This window comes from Martes martes (assembly GCF_963455335.1).
Source record: "Martes martes genome assembly, chromosome: X".
Classification (NCBI taxonomy): Eukaryota; Metazoa; Chordata; class Mammalia; order Carnivora; family Mustelidae; genus Martes; species Martes martes.
In genome coordinates, this window is record NC_137897.1 from 10,753,039 (window position 1) to 10,776,975 (window position 23,937).

The 23,937-nt window shown below is 45.9% G+C and overlaps 1 protein-coding gene across 1 annotated transcript in view; it reads left to right on the forward strand.

Moving 5' to 3' along the window:
• Positions 1-14,602: 14,602 nt before the first annotated feature.
• BMX (BMX non-receptor tyrosine kinase) overlaps positions 14,603-23,937 on the forward strand; it is a 42,452-nt gene continuing 33,117 nt past the window's right edge. The window contains exons 1-4 of the mRNA XM_080795885.1: positions 14,603-14,743; positions 15,171-15,275; positions 16,622-16,703; positions 21,119-21,238. Coding sequence (XP_080652011.1) covers positions 14,606-14,743; positions 15,171-15,275; positions 16,622-16,703; positions 21,119-21,238 — 445 coding nt within the window. The 5' untranslated portion in view covers positions 14,603-14,605. The remainder of the gene's footprint in view (positions 14,744-15,170; positions 15,276-16,621; positions 16,704-21,118; positions 21,239-23,937) is intronic.

Below are 23,937 nucleotides of genomic sequence, written 5' to 3' on the forward strand. Positions count from 1 at the left end.
GCGCCCCTCCCGCCCGGGAGAGATGCTACCCACCCCCCTCCAGGGTATGGGGGGGGGGGCTCTCTGAGCCGGGCAGGCGCTCCGATCCGGACAACTGTGGGTTCCAATTGTGCCTCCATCACTTGTCACCTGCGCGAGGTGGGGCAGGTGGCGCAGCCTCTCTGTGCCCCCAGTGCTGCCACTGCGAAACGGGGACGGGGAGAAGAGAACCCACCTGGTAGGGTTGTAGGGAGAAGTCAATGAGCTGGGTATGCCCTCAGCGCTACACGATGGTGGGGGAGCCGCAGACCAAGACTTTTGTGCTCCTGCCTGAAAAAGAGACACGCTGTAGTGGGGAGACAGTTGGTTAAGAGCTTGGTTGTTGTGGGGTGCGGGCATTGGAGAGTTTTCCCAGAGCAGAGGGGAGTTGCGGGAGCCGGTGAGTGCACCGATCCAGTTCATTGCTGGAATGCTTAACCAGGGGTACAGGCAAGGCAGCCGGTTCCTGTCCTCTAAAGACCAGAAAGCTCATTGTGTGGTTTTGAGAAAGGCAAGACAGTGGTGCTTGTAAAACAGGGGCCAGGAAACTCCGTAGAGGGCGAGAAGGTAAATGTTTTGAACTTGGCGGGCTACTTACGTTCTCTAACACTGCTCCAGCTGGCCTTTGTAGCAACAAACCGGCCACGGACAGCACGTAAAATAAACGGGTGTGGCTGTTTCAATAAACTTTTAATTACGGTTACTGTTGGGGAGGACGGATTTCCTCTGCCCTCCAAGATCCTTCTAGCTGGACGAAGAATCAAACTGACATGAACGGGAGGAACAGGAGAAAATCAAATTAAATTTCCTAAATACGGGTAATCTGCACAGCCTGAAATTACAGAGGCTTATCTGGTGTCCTGCGCTCAGGGGAGGGGGCGGGGTGTGGGAAAACAAAGGGAAGGAAGACCATTTGCAGGAAGGTGAGAGAAGTCTGGAAAACAAAGTTTGCCCTGCTGTGCACCTAAGTTTGTTAACAAAAGAGAAACCTCTGTTAGTAGCTCTCTTCTTGGTACAGTTGCCAGCGAAGTAAAGCACTTTTCCTGAATCTGCTGGCTTTTGATCTCTTTTAACTCAAAATAATCTTCCTGCCGAAGTGGCCCATCTGGGGGAATGCCTGGGTGGCTCAGTCAGTTAAGCATCTGCCTTCAGCTCAGGTCATGATCCTGGGGTCCTGGACTTGAGGCCCACGTTGGGCTCTCTGCTCAGTGAGGAGTCAGTCTGCTTCTTCCTCTCCCTCTGCCTGGCTACCTGCGTGTTTTCTCTCTCTCAAATAAATAAATAAAATCTTTTCTTAAAAAGTGGCCTATCTTGAGGTGACCTGCCCTTGTCCCTGCAACACTGAAATTTGAATTTCATATAATTTTCACTTGTCATGAAATATTCTTTTGATTTTTTTAAAATTTCAACCACTTAAAAATGTAAAAATTGCTCTCAGCTCACAGACTGTAAAAACTAGGTAGTGTCCCCACTCTAAAAGAACAGGGTAGTAGGGGCGCCTGGGTGGCTCAGTTGGTTAAGCGTCTGCCTTCTGCTCAGTTCATGATCTCAGGGTCCTAGGATCCAGCCCCGCATCAGGCTCCCTGCTCGGTGGGGAGCCTGATTCTCTCTCTCCCTCTGCCTGCCACTCCGCCTACTTGTGCTCTATCTCTCTGTCAAATAAATAAATAAAATCTTAAAAAATAAATAAAATCTGCAACTTTCTCTCTCCTTCATCGGGCTTATCCCCATTCGTGTTTCAGCTCAGTTTCCACGTCACTCCCGCTGGGAAACCTTCCCCTCAGATCTGGGTGAGGTGTCCGACGTGGCCATCACTGTGAGACGGGGAAGCTGAAGGGGCTCCGTGGGGGGAAAAAAAAAAACAAACCTGCCTTTTTCCTCCTTCTCCTGCTTCTATTCTTGCTGGGACCGGCACCCCCCGCCTCAGGTCCTCCTTGCACGGGTCAAGGAGCTAACGATTTCTTTGGAGTCGTCCAGCACAACAGGTAACACCCACGGAGTGACGGCGGGTCACTGCGAACTTTTTCCAAGACCACCGACTCCAGACACCTTGACACCAAGACCCCTGGTCCCGGGGCATAAGTGACTTATGGAGGACACCAGAGCCCTGGTCCTTGTTCTGACCAGTTCCTGGATGCCTGAGAGGACAGGGACACCAGATCATCACCTTCATTTAAAACCCCAGACCCTGAGCAAAGACGAGACTCACTCTCCCTCCTTTCCGAGTCTCCCAGCCGCTCGGTCTTGATGTGCTCTCCCTCTCCGTCTTCGGTAAACTCTGCTCTCCCTTCCTCTCGGCTTGCGGGTGATTTCCATCCCGCATACAGCCGGGAGCCCGCCTTGGCTGGTCCTGCGGGACACCCTCTGGGTCCTCAGACCCAGGCCAGCCTGCATCAATCACAAGCACCCACTGTTGATCAAACTCACTGTTTATCATCTTGTGGAAGATTCTCTATTCCTATGACAGCTGTAACTGTATGTCCCATTCGACGTGTCTTCTGCACTGTGACTTTGATACTCCCTCCATCGCAGGTGGCCTCTACTTCTCTTCCTCCGGAGTCTTGGACCGCAAGTTCCAGGTGTGGCTCTGAGACGGCCTGGTGGCTCCTGCTTCCTGCCCCTGGGAGCAGTTGCCCGGTGAGAAGAGCCTCGGATCAGAGGCCAACTTTTGGGGGAAAAGACGGTGCCACGTCGATAAAACAGGAGCGCCCCAATGGCATCCTTCTGCACTTCCAGACCCCCAGAACCATGAGCAAAGAAAAACGGTTGTTTTAAGCCACTCAGCTTCTAGATCATTTGTTTTGTGATAATAGGCAACTGGAAAAGAAACTTGAATGCCAGAGGAGATAAGGTGGTTTTTCAAAGCTCTCTGGGCTAAAGAAGTGCTCTTAAAAATAATAACCCTTCACGAAAGCATTTAAATGTTATTACCAAGGTGACCAGCCAACTGCCGAGATAACTTATTAAACTTGACTTGAGAGATGAAGCATTGCATGCCACAGGCCATAGCAGTGACCTCTGGAGTTCAGGTGTCCTGAAGAGTTCCTCTGTTAAAAACAGCATTGACGGGGCGCCTGGGTGGCTCAGTGGGTTAAGCAGCTGCCTTCGGCTCAGGTCATGATCCCAGGGTCCTGGGATGGAGGCCCGCATCGGGCTCCTTGCTCGGCAGGGAGCCTGCTTCTCTCGCTGCCTCTGCCTGCCTCTCTGCCTGCTTGTGTGTACTCTCTCTCTCTGTGTGGCAAAACAAAACAAAACAAAAAAAACCAAAAAAACCCAGCATTTACAAGGAGAGCTTTGCATTAAAAGGAAGCAGAAGAGAACGGCTTCCCTGTACATCATTACCCACTCCTCTAGTAGATTTGCAATGCTCTTGGGGATGCTTTTGCTTTATCACTTTTTCAAAGGTTCCTCTGGGCCTCAGAACACCCTCCACCTCCAACACTGTACCAGGAGTGAGAGCTTCCCTTTTGTCTTGACTTTGAGAGGCCAGGCGTGGGTGTCCGCTAAGTCCGAGGGCCTGCCTGGTTTGGGCAAGGCAAGGAACTCTCTTTGCAGACCCCGTGGAGGAAAAGAACAGGGCTGGAAAAGCTAGAAGACCTAAATCGAGGACAAAGCAAGGTCAGAGAGGGGCCAGTGTTTATAGACGGAATATGGAGCATGGAACGTTTCCCTAGCGGGGCCCACCTTGGAAAGGAGCAGCGTCGTAGAGCTTGGCGCACTTTTCGCACTGTCATCCGTCATCCGGATGGAGATGTCCAATATGTGTGTGTGTGAATGAGTGTGTAGGTGGCTATACGAGTGTGTGGCTACATCATCACCTGCCCTCGGGGTCCTGGGAAGCATAAAGAAAACTCTGTGATGAAATGGCAATGATGAAAACCTTTCCTAAATGATTCTAAATGATACCCTTACGATCTTTAAAGACACCCACATTGTCGGCGCATTTTATTTGACCTTTTATCTCAAAATTGCATTTTCCTCTTTTGTCTGACTTACCGATTTTCTTCTCCAAGAGACATTTTGTAGGAATTACAGAGATGTCTTCTTTATTTCCTCATGTCCAATTTTTTTTTCCTTCTTCTACCACTCAGCTCAAAAATGCTTTCTTGTAGTTTGGTCAGGTTTTGGTAATTTGCTTCCCAGAGCACTATCGTGGTTCTTCATGAAATGACCAGTATCTTTGGGATATTCCAAATTAGGCATTCAGACCCATCGAACCCAGGGAAATAGACTGGCTCAAATCAGACACTGTTTTGTAAACACGCGTTTATGAAGGTCATTAATGGGCTGTTGGTTGAGGACATCCAAAGACATCCACCAGAGACGAGCAGCTGTTACTCCCACTTCTACCCTCATGAGAGCCATCCGCACAGCCCTGGGTCTCTTCTACCACCCAGCCTTCTGACCCCGAAGCTATGTGTGATCCACCCTTGTGTGAAACACACAACTGTGTTCCTGTCTTTCCCAGGGGTTTTTGGCAGCATTCCGGAAAAGAACAGCTTATGACCCCTCTTCTGAGCCACAGAAATTTTCTAGAATTCCCCACAAGCAAAATGATCTTGGCCCTGAAAGGCTGATTCATCTCTGCACCAAGGAAGGGGAGAAATGTAGGGGACGGATTCCCCTGATACTTATGTCAGTTACCCTGACAACCTTTCTCACTTTCCAGCTTTTATATGGTGGTGCCTTCTGGCTAAATGGAGGCTGCTTTCAAGGTCACAGCATTGGAGTTCAAACAAGAGGCTAATTTGAATTAACCTCTATCTAGTTAATGTTATGGATGCTGGTGTTCATGGAAGAGGTGGACCGTTGTCTGCAACTTACCCTGAATGCACCAGAAAATCACAATGGTGAGAACTGCGGTAGCGGTGGAGGTAGTAAGACCGATCAGGCGGACGGATAGATGGATAGACAGATGGATACACAGATACGTGACAAAGCCAATATAGCAAAATCCAATTGCAGAGTCTAGAGGGTGATATCGGGGTGCTCACGGTACAATTCTTTTAACTTTTCTGTATTTTGAAACTGCCCGTGATAAACCTTTGAGAAAGATCATTTGCCTCAAAGCGGGAATCATGGCTGGGAGGGTTCCATAAAGATACCCCCTTTGCCTACTTTCCTCGTTTCCAACTCTGGCAACCTGGCCCGCAGTCCAGCTCAGTGAATGTCTGTTGAATTCCAAGCTACACGTCACTTATACAGCTGGCAAGACTCTTCTAGAGTATGAGTTGGCAAATTTTCTTCTGCAAAGGCCAGAGAGTAAATATTTGAGACTTTGCAGGCACACGGTGGTGGCTGTGTTCCCATAAATCTGATTTACAAGAACAGGTGGTGGTCATGGTTCGCTGAGCCCCTCTTAGCCCCCACACCCTTACCTTCCACTAAAAATGAGAGTAAGGGGCACCTGGGTGGCTCAGTGGGTTAAAGCCTCTACCTTCTGCTCAGGTCATGATCCCAGGGTCTTGGGATCGAGCCCCGCATCGGGCTCTCTGCTCAGCGGGGAGCCGGCTTCTCCCCCCTCCCCCCGCCTGCCTCTTGCCTACTTGTGATCTGTCAAGTAAACAAATAAAAAATCTTTAAAAAAAAATGAGAGTAAAATCGACAGCGTGCCAACCGGCTCTGTAAAGATTTCACACGTATCAGGAAAGGTACTAACAAAAAGAAACAACAAAACTTTTCATGTCCACCTCCATCTCCTACTCACCCATCTCCTCTCATAAGGACCCAGCGTGACTGTTCTACCACTGAGCCCGAGGCTTAATAGGCAAGCGTTTCTAGGAGAGGCAACACATTAACGTCCCATCCCAATAAGCGTAAACTATTCACATTCGATCCCAGCCTCCAAGTAGATCATTTCAGCACTGGGGGAATAAATGCAGGAGGTGGTAGAGAAACACCCCCAGGGAAGAGATGCCCGTGGAAAAGGCTCAGGCCGTAGAGAGAGACGCTACTGGAGCCCTTGGGGCTCACTCTTTAGAAAGCGGAGGCAGACATTAAAGGTAATAAATAAATGAATCGCCCAGCAGGTTTTAAGGTGTTGAGCGCCGTGGAGAAAGACGAAGGAGAGCCGAGTAAGGGACACTGGCAGTGCTGGGTGGAGTGAGGCTGTAGGATGAAACAAGGTGGTCCGGGGAGGGCTCATTAGGAAGATGCCATCTGAAGCAGAGACCAGAAATGAGCCAACGAACCAGGCAGATGTCTGTGACAGTTTGCCAAGCCAAGGAAACCACCAATGCAAAGGCCCTGGGGCAGACAGTGCTAAGAATATTGTAGGAGGAGCAAGGAGGCCAGCATTCAGAGTGGCGATGTGAGGCAGAAGAATCACGAGATGATGTTAGAGACAGTACTGGTAGACCAGAAAGGGGGGGGGGGGCGAAGGAGAGTTCACACTGGAGGAGTGACAGGATCTGAGTTACATCGAAAGGAATTGCTCTGGCTAGCCAGTGGAGAACAGATCTCCAGGAGCAAAAGCAGAAGCAGGGAGAGCACTCGGGAGGCAGGAGCAACATTGCAGGTGAGAGATGATGGTGGCTGCCCAGCAAGTAGCCAAGAGGTGGTGAAAAGTGGCCACGTTCGGCATGTATTCTGAAGAGAGAGCTCACCAAATTGTGTGAAGGACTGGACGCTGGGTGTGAAGGAAGGGGAAAGTCAAGGATGATTCCACACCCTTTGGCCTGAAGCAGCTGGAAAAATCCTGTTGCTGTTATCTGAGAGGGGACGACTACAGGAGAAGGTAGTGTGGGGGGGTTAGTCAGGAGGTCGGCATCGGGAGGGTAAGGTAGACACATTGATTAGACTTTCCAAGCAGAGCTGGACAAGGTGACAGTCTGAATTCCAAGTCTGGAATTCAGGAGAGAGGAGCTGGCTGAAATTTGGAATCATGAGCATATGCGTGATGTTTTAAAGCCATGAGTCAAATGCATTTTTTAAAGTGAGAAAAAATAAAGGTCAGCCAGAAGCCAGAAGAAGCTCTCTCTCGCTCTTGCTCTCTCTCTCACACACAAAATGGATGCTATCGGGTTTCTTTCTTTCTTTTTTTTTTTTTTCTAAAGATTTTATTTATTTATTTGACAGACAGAGATCACAAGTCGGCAGAGAGGCAGGCAGAGAGAGAGGAGGAAGCAGGCTCCCTGCTCAGCAGAGAGCCCGATGCGGGGCTCGATCCCAGAACCCTGGGATCATGACCTGAGCCGAAGGCAGAGGCCCCAACCCACTGAGCCACCCAGGCGCCCCCTATCGGGTTTCTTTCTTATGCTAAAGACAAGCACTAGAACTCCCAAGTGAACAAGCTTGCTCACGTCATGAAGTCAAATTATTATTAGAGCACGTTCCTAAGGGGCTCACCAGGCGCAGGTGACAATGCAGACCATAATTTGAACAAATTAACTCATGTAATTGACATGGCACGTTGCTACAAGTTAGAATGAAACTTGAAGACCTGGAAAATACAGAGCCGAAGAAAGGTCCGGGAGAAGTGGCAGAGGAAGCGAAAGAATAGAGTAAGTCAATAAATCTGTGACATTTGACTCAGAGGAAACCACTCCTCCCAGCTGCCCTTGAGTGTTTTAAGGCCCAAGAAGGGATGGGAATCCTAAGATTGTGCCCAGGTGTTTCCAGGCTTCTACTGCTTCCTGTCCCCCCTCCTTGAAATTTACTAGTCATTCAAGAGTTGATCTTCTGCCATGCTACCATGTTTAAACAGCAGAGTAAATCCAAATCGCCCTGTGGGAAAGGAAGTTCATTAACAGGATGGAATTCATTTATTTGGCCAAGAGGCTGGGCCACAGGTACTCTGTTTCACCCTGGCTTTCTTGAATGGCTGCCTACCTTATTCCCAGAGAGCGAAGAGCTATTTGGGAACCATCAGGGGCTCATTTACTATCAGGGTGTAAGTTCCCCTCTTCGGAATTCTTCTGAGGGACTCTTTGCCCCTTCCCAAGTTCCAGTTTCAAACAGAAACACTGACAATACCTCTGTAAGCTATTTTTCCCACACTCCACTGTAATTAAGCCTTTCCTTGGAGTCCTACCTCCACTGGACATTAGGCCCCTGAAGATGTGGGCTGCCCTCATTCTGTTGACCACTGTCTCCGGTCCCTAACAGAATGCTTAGCACATGGTAGGTTCTCTAGAAGACTTGACTGAATGCCAAGAAAATAGAAGTGATGCTAATCCCACATCCACTCAAGTGAAGACCTCTTGGAAAGTCAACGGCTTCGCTCTCTTCTGCCAACCCAAGATTTCCTCACACCATAGATGTTTCCAAATAAGTTGAAGTAGCCAACCCCGGGTGACTTAATTCGGTGTGTCACGGCATACCAAAATGATGATTGAGGTTTTCAGCTGTGGATAGCAGAGCCTCAAAGAGATCATTAGTTTCACCACATGTGACCAGTCCATGTGCACCAGAGAAGAGAGGGTGGCACGAGGAAAGCCAAAAGTTGCGATACTGTCACAATGATGTCGAGTGACAATCACACTTTTTCACTGCAACCTTGGGGACTGCTACACGAGCCAAACCGATCTCTTTTCCACTTCTGGGTTTCTTAACAATTTCAGGTGTGGAAATGTGCTCCTTTTCGGTCATATTAACTGTCCTTGTCTGTCACATTTCCTGCAGCGTCCCCTCGTCCAGTGTTGAGTTGAAGTTTTCGTTGCTCATTCTCTGCGCTCTTTCGCGTTACCTCATGGTTTCCTGATTCGTGAGAGAAGTCAGCGTCAGAGGTGGGGTTTTGCCGAGCTATTTTCTTGTCCTTTCCAGCCCAGAGCTCTATAAACAAAGGCAGGGTTATCACATGTTCCTGAGGGCTGCCTGGGAAAAGCAGGAGCTGTGGTTATCAAAATTGGAACCTTGATGAAGTAGGCTTTTGTCTCCGTTTTTGTTGCATTCAATCAGATCAACAAGTGTTGGCTAAGTGTTGAGCGTGGTTTCCTGTGGGATTGTGTAAGGCCCTTGCAGGACAATAAACGTTTTGGGGGCACTGAGTAATGTAGCCATTTCTGACCTGGCAGCCGGGAAAATGTGAGACAATTTGCTGCCGCTGGAAGGAGGACAGCCGGGGCTTGTGTTCGTGCGAGAGCGGATTAACCGCACGGCGGTGGACCCCCGGCGGCGGATCGAGCCAAAATGGTGCGTTGCGGCCGCAGGTGGCCCCATCATGTCCTATCCTCCAGGCAAATAGGTTCAGAATTGTGTATACGAGATTGCTGGGGCTTCTCTGGGGACTTTGGGTGAGACCATCTAATTTGGGGGGCCTCTTGCGGTTTTACTGTCCATTCCTGCCCCAGCTCAAAAATGTCGTTCAGGGAAGCTGTCAGGCTGTGTGTGTCCCTTGGCGTCAGCTCCCGCGAGCTCTGTGCGTTTCCTCTGCTGCTTTTCTCCGTCCTCTTCTGCAGGCACGGCCTTTTGTGACTTTGCATATTGGCTTCCTAACTGTTTCCCAAAGGACGGCGAAATGTTAGTCCTACCCTCTTTTATTTACTTGTGTTTTTTATGGTGTTACTTTAACTGCAAATATTTGTTCTCAGGTTCCTGAAGGCTTCCAACGTCTGGGGCTTGGGGGGGGGGGATTTTAGATGGGGGTGGAAAGATGGGGGAGGCGAAGCTTTTAGTTACAGCCACAGCCAGAAAATGTTGAAAGTTCCTGTGCACCAGGATAATTTCACTGGATTTAAGAAGTAGCGCAAGTGGGGGCACCTGGGTGGCTCAGTGGGTTAAGCCTCTGCCTTCGGCTCAGGTCATGATCTCAGGGTCCTGGGATGGAGCCCCGCATCGGGCTCTCTGCTCTCAGGGAGCCTGCTTCCTCCTCTCTCTCTGCCTGCCTCTCTGCCTGCTTGTGATCCCTGTCTGTCAAATAAATAAATAAAATCTTTAAAAAAAAAAAAAAAAAAGAAGTAGCGCAAGTGGATTGTGGTCTAGGTCAGGACTTTCCAAACTCTCACGGGCACAGGAGGCTCCTGGGGATCTCGCTAAAATGCAGGTTCTGGTGCACCGGGCCTGGGGCGGGAACTAGGCAGCTGCATTTCTCCCAAGCTCCCAGGCCCGGCTGATACCGCCGGTCCGTGGACCACCCCTGCAGTCACATCCACGTATTGATTTGTAAGAAACCCAGTGGCCCAAAAACCCAGTCTGTAAGGGGCTGGTTCACCTTGAACCTAAGGTAAGTCGTCCCAGGATTGAAAGCTTGTAACAGACAGATACTTTTGTATCTGTAACAGCGCAGATACGTGCGGAGGAGAGAGCACACGGGAAGTGTTCCTGCCTCTGATGCTCTCCCATCCCTAGGGCCCGGGGAACAGGGATGAGGACAGAGATTTTATCATCAAAGATCATTTCATTCTCTTCAGTTTTTAACCTTTCCTATGGTCTTTTTTTTTTTTTTAACTTTACCTAGGAGTGATGGGGGAAGGAGTACAGAACTTGGGAGTATCCACAAGCGTGCCAGGCGGTGTACTGCCATTTTCTCTTGACTCCTCATAACTCTTCCACATGGTTACTGGTTTACTCCCTTTATGGATGGGGAAGTAACATGCCAGGTTGCACAGAGACGGAGCAGGGATTTGAACCCACGGGCTGGTTGCTTCTGCCCACACCAGCCGGTATCCCCTAAGCAGGGCTGCGTGTTACTAATTCAGCATAAGGGATCAGGACATGGCTTTATCACCTTTTGCCTTTTTCCTAACCCCCCATAAGGTGACTGAATTAGGACATACCCCATGGGATGGGGTGGCGGGAGGGTTGGCCTACCCCACAGAGTAAACGAAAGCATATTTTCCAGGTGCTTTTTAAAGCGCCTGGCATAAGGCAAGCCCTCCTTAAATATTAGCTAGGATTATTATTGCTACAATCACTCATATTCTGCAACATCCAGTGTTAATGTCCTCCCTTCTGTAATGTCTTTCTTGATTACCTTAAGAAAAAGAAACAACTTTCCTTCCTCGGGCCTTTCAGGGCAACGAGAACGTGGGCTCCGCTCCAGCATTCTAGTTGTTTCTTCCCCCCTTTTCTTTTTCAATCATGGTTCAGTGCCCACGGTGTGCCCAGAACTTTGACATAAGCTTTCTCAATCAAGCCCCGTAACGTTGAGAGAGCTGTGACTCATCTTCTTTTCCGGGCCTGAAAACTGAAGCTTAGCGCAAGGTAGGGGCCCAGTCAGGGTGACACTGTCCGTGAATGACAGCTCTGTAATGAAGTCCGGCATGCCGTGGGCTCAAAATTCTGAACTCCTTACTCTCCTAGCAACATTTCCTTGTAAATGCTACATAATGACAGGAATTCTAGGTCATGTTAACTTAGTGTTCACCTCTTACCTACGTTATGGGTTGCGGGATGGTTGCAGGCTTCCTTAGAGAAAATACTATATTGGTTTCTGCCAGTTTTTTTGTTTTGTTTTGTTTTATATTTTTGTTTTTACGTCCCCTGCACTTTAATCTCTTTCTAGTTTCACGTACTTATGGAAATAGGCAGCCTGGGCTATTTGGTAAGCAAATTGATGTGTCTATTCCGTGTAGTTGCTGGCTCTTCTATGGAAATACATTTCTGGCTAATATAATACTAACCAGCTTCAGGATCTCATTTCATTTTGAAACTGTTTTTTAACCTTCCCGACTGAACATATATTATCAAATATGGGCAGGCAGAGCCAAATTTGTTAGCCGTCATGCAGGCATTTGAGTCAACAGGGGTACCCGAGCCGGTCGACTTATTGCCCTAATACAGGGAGGAAATATTGCATTTCTAAAAACTAGTCATCATTGATAATCTCGTTCTATACCGAGGGAGACCACAGAGATGCCTCCATTTTCAAATCGAGGCTAATGTAGGAGAAGAGATCAATACAAGGAAGGCATAGAAGCAAATAGAAGTAGAAAGGCAGATCCCAACTAGAGCAGGAGCCAGGCGCTGTCCTAGAAGAAACTGATCTGGATGAGACCAAAGCGTGAGTCATCAAAACAGGATTCTTCAAGTTCGTTAGGAAGCTCCGGGGGCCAACTGAGGGAGTAGAACTTTGAAGGTCTCCAAAGACACGTGGCCCCATGTGTGTGTTACACAAGAACAACAGATTATCAGATACAGACCTATCTTCAGAGAGCTCATGTTTGTGAAAATAGACACCTATATATTTGGAAAAATCTAGAGGTATGGTCACCAAAATGTTAACAGTTTTTTTTTTTCTTTTGCTTGCTGGTAGTTCTTAATTTTGTAGAACAAACACACATCACGTCTGATTTTAGAAAGGAAAGCCAAAAAATTCACGAAAGGCAGAGCCTTGGAGTTAACAATTTTGTCGAAATTTGAGAAATTATATAGCATCTAATGCAATAACATGAATGAAGCTCGAGGACTTGGTACCTTCCTTTCTAGCCATTGTTCTTCCCTTCCATATACAGAAGCAACCTTGTGAATTTCATTTGTCAATTGCTTCTGTGATTCACCATATTAATCTTTTAGATAAAATTCCCTCCCCCAAATCTTTAATGTAATGAATGTAAAAGTTCTATAAACAGTAAAGTGTGTGTAAGGTCATGCGGTCCTGGGAAAGGCTGCTTACTACCTGAGACTTTGGGATTTCCTTTTTGAAAACAGTGCTTTTAATGTTACAAGTTCATTCAGTATCTGAAGAAGTTTCGAAAAGTAAACACTTTTTTTTTTCTTGAAAAGTAAAAATTTTGTGTTGAGCTAACCAGATCTATTTAACTAGCATTCCGCTTTAAGGAATCATGTTTTAGCTGGGGCTCTAAAAGACGTTTGACAAAAGTCTTCACAATTTTCTCTGTATGCTTTTTTAGTAAAACTGTAGAACACAGCAATGTAAAAGCCAAAATGTCTTAAAACTATGCCCAGTGTGGTAAGGCCCCCCCAAAAGGGGCATGTACCCCCCAAAAAAACTAGACCTTCCACAGTTTCACTAAGTCTTCAGGGAAATTCTCTTCCAGACATAGACTTTGGGTGTAGAAAATCGTCTTATCTTAACTTAATAGAGTTAACAGATCCCCATCTTTGAGTTCAGGGGCCAAGAAACCAGCGACCATGGCATAGAACACCCACTGTGCTCAAAAGAAACTCATTCTATTTTCCCACAGGAATTAGACTCCCCTTCCCCAATAAAACAATATTCAAAATAAAAAGTAACCAATGGATAAGATTTGTAACAGAGAAGATTTCCATTACTTCTGCCTCTAAATAAAAAGATGCCCTTGGAGAACATTTGAGGGATTCATAAATAACCACGTCTTCTGTATAAATAATGAACATAGGCTGATTTTCTTGATTCCCGTTTCTAGAGTGGTGTGATCTATGTCAGGAGAGCAGCTGGCTGGACCTGACCATGGTTTATTAGCTGTGTCTCCTTTCCCTCCCACTTCCCTGTCATAGTGGGCCCATTATGCTTGGGGCCAGGGAGAAGTGGCCTTTAGTGATTGGACAGGTGCATTCGGCAAACCCTCCCTCCATCGCACAGAGCGATGCCTATGTGGGTGCTTCCTGATGGAGAGTGATAAATAGGATGCAAATATTTTCTCTGTAATGCATGATCCTGGCATAGCCAGAGGGGATATGAGTGCCTCAGAGCAGCAAGGTTTTGCTTAGAGCTCGGGAGTTGGAAATTAAGGACCCACAAGCGCACCCCAGCTGATCGATCAAATGCAAGGTGAGTAAAGTTAGTGACATTCAGATTATCAGTACACAAAGAAAGACAGAAATATTGAACATCTCACTGTTGGTACACGTGTGATTCCACAAAGCAAAGAACATAAGAAAGTTCATCTTTTGTGGCCTACTACTTAACATTACTTTTTTTTTTAACATTACTTTTCATTAGCAGACCTGATTTCAGACGGAGGGTTGAAGAAACAGTCTTAGTAGAACCAGAAAACTAATGGATTTTTTTTTTCTAGAAATACCTTAAGCTTTAATGCTTTCCATGGCTTTGGAAGAAAAAGCAAGAATGTTTTTAGTTTGTAAGGTACCAATTTTGTTTAGTTCTTTGAGATCGATTTTGATGGCATTTTTAAATGTTTTGTTCTCAGAAATATTGAAAAGTAGACCCATCGCCTTTATGTTAAAGATCTGATCATGATCGGGAACTGTGGGTATTACTTACAATGATATTAGAGTCTCCCAGGGGTCTGGATGATCTCGTCAAACAGCCAGCCACAGTAATAGAGAGAAATTTGTTGATCAGTCACTTCAGATAATGGTGAGCTGCCTGGAGTTCAAATATTTCAAAGTTTGATCATATTCAGTTTGATTCAACAAATCCCTACAGAATCCTTAAGGAATAGGGAGCTCAAAGATGGTGAATTTATGATCCAGAGTGGGAGGTGAGTAAAACAGATAAAACGCTGTAAATAAATTAACATATTTATAAAAGCCAGGGCCAAGGCAGTAGGAATGAAGTTATGTGTTTTTAAGAGTCTGCTGAGTTAAAATTTCTTCTCTAATCCTAAACCTAATTTGTAAAAATTATATTATTTATATTATTCCTGAATGAGAAGCAGTTGACTAAACATTCTGAAGGCTAAAAGAGAATGTAGCGAGGTGAAAACACTCATTTTCATTATTTTATTTTACTTAGGACGACAATATGGATACAAAATCCATTCTAGAAGAACTTCTTCTCAAAAGGTCACAGCAAAAAAAGAAAATGTCGCCAAGTAATTACAAAGAGAGGCTTTTTGTTCTAACCAAAACAAATCTCTCCTACTACGAATATGACAAAATGGTGAGACCCTGCTTATTCCACTGTTTTCCTACTATTTATTTTTCTTGAGTGTCCACAAAGGGCTTAATTTTAATGAAACAATGTCAGGTTTCTTAACTCACACAGTGAAGATCAACTTGCCTTCGCTTATCATGTTGTCTTTTCTTAACCAAGATCTGATTAGTTCAAGATAAAGGGTTTTAAAATATTGGCTAACTTTACTAAGGCAAATTGTAACTTTAGAACACTGGTCCTCAACTTGAAATTTTTAAAGATGCCTTCTGGAGTTAAATGTTGATTTTCCACAGATTATGCACACCACGGGTGATGGAAATACGTTTCAAGGTTATTAAACAAAATTAAGTGCTGCTTAACCCTCACTTTATGCTTTTCTTTGTGTCCCGCTGTGTATCACATGAGGCATCTTTTATTTTGGTTTTTAATTCAGAAAAGAGGCAGCAGAAAAGGATCAATTGAGATTAAGAAAATCAGATGTGTGGAGAAAGTAAATCTTGAGGAGCAGACCCCCGCGGAGAGACAATACCCCTTTCAGGTAAGGGGAGGAACAACGTTCTATTACAAATTCCACATATGGGCAATAACGAAAGATGTTGCAAAATGACAAGGACGATGACCAGACTTGGAACATCCCCAGATGGGAGTCGGGCACTTTGCTGAAATTTGATCTACCGATCTGCTTTCCCTAGAGGGAGAGAAAGAAAGGGGAGCAAGTAAGCCACAGTGGCATGACTTGCCTTGGGGTCCGACAGTCTTTCATATGAAAGGTTGCTGAGCATTTCCAAGGGGCTCCAAGGTACCAGGCACACCAGAAGGAATCAAACGCCATCCTCATCCCCAAGGCATTTGCAGATCGTTATAATGCAGTGGGGGTGTGAGGGTGAGTTGAGATGAAGGGATGTGGAGGAGCCTTGGTTCCTCGGGGAAAGGAAAGCTTCACACCTCACTCTCCTATTGGAAGAAACCAGTGGGGTTTCTTGGAAGATGCTTCAAATTCATATCACAGAAGCATGGGAGGCTCAAAAGACCACGGGCTTCGGAGGCACCCAGAGCTCCTAACCTCACAGCTTGTACTGCCGTTGCCATAGGCAACGCACTCCACTCTCTATCCAAGTCTGTTTCTTCACTTGCCAAGTGGGCATAATCATCCATATTTCACAGAGCTGAGACAGGGTTAGATCTGAAATTGTCTAGGGAAGAGCCCAGAAATTAGCAGATATTTCATAAAGGGTCTGTACCATCTACCCACAAAAACTGAATGAATGAACTGGACAGAGAAGGATGTGGGGAAGACATTAAAATGTTCTGACATTTAAATAAGCGTCTTAAAGAACAGGCGATGATGTCTGCTGGGAATTCCTTGGGGAGGGACATGACCCAAGAGAATGAAGTAGCAGGGAGACCTCTTTTTACTCAATAAAAGCATGAACTATGTAATGCTCAGAATATATGCAAATTGCCAACGATGGCTTAGCAGAAGTAAAAGACATTTCATCCCTGAAGGTATTTTTAAGGATAGAGCAGGTAAATATTTTCCAATGGGCTGTGAAGAGAGTCAGGCACTGAGTCGGTAGAACATTCCTAAGACCCCTATAATATCTAACATTTTAGACTTTTATAATTCTCCATGGTCCTCAATGTTCCCTGATGTCAGACGCATCATTGCTGTGATTTTCCCAAGTGTAGAAGTGTCTGGGATAAAACAAATTGAGGGGTGGAGGATAAAAAATAACTAGATTGTTTTTTCATCTAATTCCAGAGTGAATGCATATTTTATAAGCAAACTCAACTTTTCTTTGGGATACCAGAAAATTTGCAGTTGCCCCGGAATGAACCATGGAGGCAATTGCATCTAAATGCGCCCAATCTTTCCCTTTTCAGATTGTCTACAAAGATGGGCTTCTCTATGTCTATGCCTCAAACGAAGAGAGCAGAAGTCAGTGGCTGAAAGCGTTACAAAAAGGTAATTTTAAAAAGTCCTAAAAGGAAGTTCTCTGTGGAGTTCTGATGAGGCTTGGTGGAGGAGACATAGGGCAGTGAAAGGACCCACGGCCAGGAGAGAATCAGCTGATTTTCCCATGAACCTCGGAGAACCTGCCAGGCTCATTTTGCATTCTCATGGTTCTGCGGACTGAGCCTGTGGCTCGGGTTCCCTTTCCTGCCCTTCCCCGGGGGCTGGCTGTTGTACCCACCCCACAGGCAGCTCGGAGGAAGCCAGACCTCCTGCTCCCCACCCACCGGGCTGCCCTTTCCCCCGGGGCAAAGTCTACCTTCTCTGAGGCTGTGTGGCTACCGTACTTTGGCTGTTTACAGAAAGTTCTATAGAAGGACTACGGACTTACCATCTGCCAACTGCTATGCCAAGTACTTCGTAAAGCCTTTCCTCGAGTAATCTTCTTGATGACTCCATGGCATGTAATCGTACTCTCCCTTTTCCAGACAAGTGAACTTAAAGAGACATGGCCAGGGTCACATACGTCATAATGGAGAACCCCCAATTCGACTACCCAACCCGGCTTTTTAACCGGTACGGTATCAATGCTAGGCAAAACTGGGGGATGCATTTTTTTTTTAAGATTTTATTTATTTGACAGAGAGGGAGAGAGACAGGGAGAGAGCGAACACAAACGGAGGAGTGGGAGAGGGGGAGGGAGAAGCAGGCTTCCAGCTGAGCAGGGACTCCGACTTGGGGCTCGATCCCAGGACCCTGAGACCATGACCTGAGCCGAAGGCAGAGGCTTTTACCCACTGAGCCACCCCGGCGCCCGTCCCAGTGATATTCTTGTTTGGCAGGCAGGTGGTAGTGTGAGGACAGCATATAACCTGAATGAATCACTCTACTGGTGGAATTTCAGATATCGAGCCCCGAGACCGGGTGAGGTTTTGTTTTCTTTGAGTCTCAGGTTCGGGTTCTTTCTCGGTTTTTCTTCACACATAGGGCTTCGTTTTCCCTCTGCTTGAAAGGGTTTAGCAACCTCTCCTGTAGGATAGTGAAGTGGTCCAGGGAGGTCCAGAAGCCTCCCTCTCCCTGCTCCCAGCTTGCTGAACTGAGAAGGGCATCCGTCTTAGCGACGGACACATCCTCCACGCCCTGCTTTGCTATGTCCCCTAATGAAACCATCTCGAGTCCCTGGATCTCAGGTTCCCAACCCTAGGAAATGGGAGGTCACGTCGCTTTTTTCCTCGAGGGATCATGAGCCACAAATGAATAAAACTCACATATATACTGAAGGGTCCGACACACAAACGTGAGTCCCGGTGGCTAGAGTGGGGCCTCCTACACGAGCCCTAAGATGCTGCTCTGGGGGGGCTTCCCGGGAGCGGTTGCGGCGTAGACCCGTCCGGTGTGCAGCTGTGAGGCATGCCTCAGGGTCCTTCTGCACCATGTATGGCAAGCCGGTTTGGGCGGCCCTGGAGAGCTCAGTAAAGGCGAACGGAGCATAAAGGAGAGTGGAGAGAGAGAAGCAAAAGGGAATCTCTTAGCCCCTGGTAAAACTTCAGAAAGACCTTATCACGAGGGCTGCTGCACGCAGAGAAAGCCGTGTGTATCCATTAACAATGCTTGGGGACGCAGGTAAAAAGACACCAAGCAGCTGTTGGAACAAAGGCACGTCTGTTCCTCTCACACCGTTCACAAGGCCGGAGGTAAACGGTCCCGGGCTGGGGCAGCAGCTCGAGCAAGTCAGTAGGGACCCAGGCTCCCGCTAGCTTTCTGCTCTGCTACCCTCAGAGGCTCTTGGGAAGGCTCTGAGCTTTTCCAGAAGCGTCCCCTGCAAACTCCTGCAGGTGTTTACTGGCCAGATCTGTGTCTCGTGGCCATCTCCATACGTAAGGGGGCCCGGAAGACAGTATCTGGTTTTCCAGCCTTTCTGCTGGACGATAGCAGGAGAGGAGGTGGGTGAGATGGGCTGGAAGGAAACAAGAGAAGAGGATGGCATCGGCCGGCCGGCCGGCCAACCAACCCGCCTCCCCAGGAAAACGAAGAAGTTTCCTCACATAAATCCTCTCCCCTGTGAAGTCTTTTTGTCCGCTAGTTAGCTTGGGCATGATAAACTCAGGTGGCATCGGAGACACGGCATTTTGCAGAAGGTGACCTATATCCAGGAGGTTTGGGCTGACTGAGTGGCGACTGGGGCGTGTCAGCCACCACGGTTCTGAATTCAGCTGAGCGGATGCGGAAAAAGCGGGGCCTTCTTGCCAAAGATGAAAACCGAAGGGGGTGCTACAGGGAAGCTGCCATCTGGTCACTGGATTATAATAGAAGAATCTTGGGGCTGAGTCTCAGATACGCTGCTTACTAGAGGTTCACGAACTTGAGCAAGTTAGACCACCTCTCCGCACCTCAGTTCCTCTTATTTTCATTATTAAATGGTGGGAGTGTTGCCATGGGAACTTCTGGACTTGACTGGAAAAGAAAGAGTTACCCAGGAAACAAAATCGATGTAGTAGGAAATAAGAGGAATCCTGGCGTGCGGGAAGCGGGAGCTTGGAGAGCTGGGAGGCAAGTCTCGTGCCCAAGGAATCGCAATGACCATTTGGTCAATGGTCAGTGGTGGTCAATGACCACCAGTTCCTAGTCAGAAACTAGTATTTTATCATTTTAACTCCTTTAGCTTTTTGGGACTTCTGCAATAATTTCCCTTTAGTTCCCATTAATATTTAGTGAAGGTTTTTTTTTTTTTTTTTAATACCAGGCTGAGCTGAGCTAACCTAAGGGAACGATAACACTGAAAGCCCACTGTTCGTTGAACACGTGCTCTGAGCCAAACACAGAGCTGGCTGCTTTACATACATTATGGTTTGGAAATGATCCGATGACCCAGTAAAGCACTTAGTATCTCCAAACACTTCCTTGAATCGGGGTTGGAAAGGAGGAACAGAACTCTCCTGGGATTAAAATAAGGAAGGCTTAAAATGAATATAAAATCAAGAGGAAAAGAATTGAAGTCACACATAGAATCAGCCCTCCCCACCTAGAGACTCTCCTTGAACTGTCCTCTACTAAGATCTTGTAGGTTGCTCTGCTGTGTTTTGAAAGAGGCTCATTTGGTGTAGAAACAGGGTTTTACTCCAGTATTAGAACTTCATTTCTTTGGGGACACCTGGGTAGCACAGTTGGTTGAGTGTCTGACTCTTGGTTTTGGCTCAGGTCGTGGTCTCAGAGTCATGGGATCGAGCTCTATATCAGGCTCCGTACTTGGCAGAGTCTGCTTGTGATTCTCTCTCCCTCTCCCTCTGCCCCACCCATGCCCTGCCTCTCAAAAGTGCCTGAATAAATCTTTAAAAAATAACAGCATATTTGAAAAAAAAAAAAGAATTTCATTTCTTTAGATTAAACATTGCCGTGTTCCCATTATTTTTTAAAATATGCACCTATTCCTAGAAAAGTAGCCACACAAACGATCCATTCCTTAGTGTAAACAAGTCAAAGTCACAAGAGACAAAGCAGAGATGAGGGACAGTTCCAGATCAAGGGAAACTATTGTTTCCAGACAGTTCCAGATCAAGAGAAACCATTGTGATTCTGGATTGGATCCCCAATCAGAAACAGTGAATGATTATAAAGGTTATGTTACTGGAATGGTTGGGAATATTTTGACTATAAAATACTCAACAGTAGTGTTGTATCAGTGTCAAAGTTCCTGAATTTGATAACTGTATCATGGTTATGTAACAGACTGACCCTACTAACAGAAGTTACATGCTGATATATTTATCGGTGATGTTATTTAGGTCATGATATCCGCAACTTACTTTCAAATGGTTAACAAAACATAGTAATAATTTTAAAATTTTTAATAGTAGTAGTATGTATGTATAGAGAGAAAGAGAAAAGCAAATATGGTAAATAGTTAAAAATTGGTGAGTCTGGGTGAAGGGTAACAGACATTCATTATACTATCCTTGAAACTCATCTGTGCTTTTAAAATATTTCAAAATGAGGAGCCGAGGGAAGCACATGTTCATTAGAACCTTCTCTTCTTGCTGAGATCTAGGCCTATGCTTCAGCCCCTTGAACCCCATGTGCCCTAACCCACTTGTTTCCTTTACAGATGTATTTCTAAAACCCTAGATCGCCAAGTTAATCTGCATATACACTTTCTAGTGTTGTTGTTGGTTGATTTTTTTTTTTTGGTAAGACTGATAGAAATTCTTATGTGTTGTTCTCACTCTATACCTGGGTAGACTTTTAAGCAAATTTTGGGCTTATGAACTTTGGAGTGAACGACTTATATCCTTGGGGAGCCGTTTGCTCTTACCCTGGTTGCTGGCAAAATAAGGTTTTCATTGTTCTGTGATAACAGCCCTTACTGAATGTGTTTCTTCTCTTGGGCCAACATTTGCTCATGCTGTATTTTCTTCCTGCCTGTTCCCCAGAGATAAGGGGCAACCCCCACTTGCTGATCAAGTACCACAGTGGGTTCTTCGTGGACGGAAAGTTCCTGTGCTGCCAACAGAGTTGCAAAGCAGCCCCAGGATGTACCCTCTGGGAAGCATGTAAGGTGACCCCCCCCAGTGGGTGGGACCCTGGGAGGATGGGACCCCGTGAGGCAGACCTGCCAAATTCCAGAACAGCTCACCAGCTTGGGGAAACAAGATGTGCCACATTGGTTAACATCATGTAAACCCAGCCTCAAAAAATGCTATCGGGCAGATGAAGTCTATTCTAGGGTCAACTGAGTCATGTTCATTGAAATGATAACAATATTAACATTTGCTATTCTTTCATTTCATGAGAAATTTTTTTTTAATTGGAATCATGAATCGAGCAAGGAGCTGTTTATTTCCTCCCATAATTCTTCCTGGTTTAAGATAAACTCCCAGTGGGTAGAATATGGTGAACATATCACCATGGTTCATAGCCTAAAAAAATAAACTAAGAAAACCAATGTTCTTTTTAACAATACGTCAAGGGATAAAATTTAAGTAACACTTTGAATCACTATAAATACCAAACTGATGGACGATCAAGTTTTAAAAGACATATTTAAAGGGCTTACCGTTCTGGGCATGTTTACTGATTTTGTAATAACACCACAGAAGGTAGTGAAGGATCTGCTTTAAGGGCAATCAGATTCTACCCAGAGTTATATTCCTAAGAAAATCTGCATGAGATTTTATCTGGGGACGAAAGGAAGGCCCACCAAGTGGCTTTGAAGGGCTAAGGGAGGGAAGGAATTAGGTTGTTTTCTGCTTATGCCCTATAGGGTCCCATCCCATCTCTAGGATATTTACATGCGGTGGTCTTTTTTTCTTTTTTAAGATTTAAAAAAAAAGATTTTATTTATTATTTAAATATTGTTTATTATGATATAAGCTTCATATAGTTCACGCTTTTATTGAGTAAAAAGAGGTCTCCCTGTTACTTCACTCCCTTGGGTCATGTCCCTCCCCAAGGAATTCCCAGCAGACATCATCGCCGGTTCTTTAAGATGCTTATTTAAATGTCAGGAGAGGGAAAAGGACAGGCAGACTCCACACTGAACGTGCAGCCCGAGATGGGGCTCAATCCCACAATCCTGAAACCCTGCGATCAGGACCTGAGCTGAAACTAGGGAGTCACACACTTAACTGACTGAGCCACCCAGGTACCCCATGAGGCAGCCTTATAAATTTTAGAAGTTTATCACTGTGTTATAGCAGTAAGTTGTGAATAAATTAAAAAGGAGGAGTTATTCTGGTAACAGTTTTACCAGCTTGAACAAAATATGCTTGGATCACAACTTTAATGACCTGAATAAGGTCAGCGGTATGATACCTCTTTATGAATTACAAAACACACGAGGGCATGACCTATTATTCAAATTTACTCCATTATAGTGTTGACACCTGACAGTCTCATTAATGGTATTACTAGTAATTTGACAACAAAAATCAATGAATAAATGTCCATGGTGTTTTCTATCTTAATTAGACTACACAACAAATATTTATTAATCTTAAATATATCACATTGCCCTTTATATTTAGGAATTATTGTGATTTGATGAACTATACAGAAATTACTGTATATGGATTCCTCCCTCCACTTAAGGGGCTGAGGAATAATGTTTCCTTAGAGCATTAATTCTTTCTCCCAATTATTCTGCCAGTGATCTGGTGCCATTACCCAGCAGGCCAGATTCTAGCTCTGACCCTAACTCCCTGGGAAGAAGCTCGGTCTGGATGGCATCTGCCATACGTTCTGGGTGCGACAGGCTCTTTGCCAGCCTCTGAGGAAAACTACAGAATTTGGAGCTGTGTGGGCCCGTGAGCAGCTATGATACTGTTTAGCTAGCCGAGTATAACTTACTCCTCTGCTGGATTACAGGGTGATCCAAGGGTACATTACTAGGAAGGAAATAGTTGCGAGCTCTTGCTTCCTTCTGTCTCCAAAACGCCCTGAACCATCCTTTTCCAGGGTACGTGCGCGGCCTACAAGTAAATTTACCATACCCCCCAGTTCACTGGGAGCCATCTCATTCTGCAGCTGGTGACCGGGCATAATTATTAAAAGCTTACCTATCCCTGTAAGAAATGTTCCAGGCTGGTTAGTAAATTATATGGCCGCTCTACTTGTAAGGCACCTAATGGCTTTACACCCATAGCCTAGGCATCTATCTACACGTGGAAGTGGAAAGAGAAACCAGCAATTGTCATAAGAAATGGAAAAAAGAAGAGGGTGGTTGGGTTATGGACATTGGGGAAGGTATGTGCTATGGTGAGTGCTCTGAAGTGTGTAAACCTGGCGATTCACATACCTGTACCCCTGGGGCTAATAATACATTATGTGTTAATAAAAAATTAAAAATTAAAAAAAAGAAATGGAAAAAAGTCGGAGACAAGTTTGTTCACTTATGAATCAGCTACCTGGGGATACCTGGGTGGCTCAGTCGGTTAAGCGTCTGCCTTAGGCTCAGGTCATGATCCTGGAGTCCCGGGATCCAGCCCCGGGTTGGGCTCTCTGCTCATCAAGAAGTCTGCTTCTCTCTCTGGCCACCCCCCCCCCCACTTCTTGTGCACTCTCCCTCTCTCTCTTTCTCAAATAAATAAATAAAATCTTAAAAAAAATAAATCAACTACTTATAAGCATCTCGTATGAGTCAATCAAAGAGGAATCAGACATGGATTCTTGACACCTGGCGTCATAGGTACTGCCCAACGAGATTAGATACCTGCATTTCAAACACAAGGTGGAAATGTGGTATAAATTAATA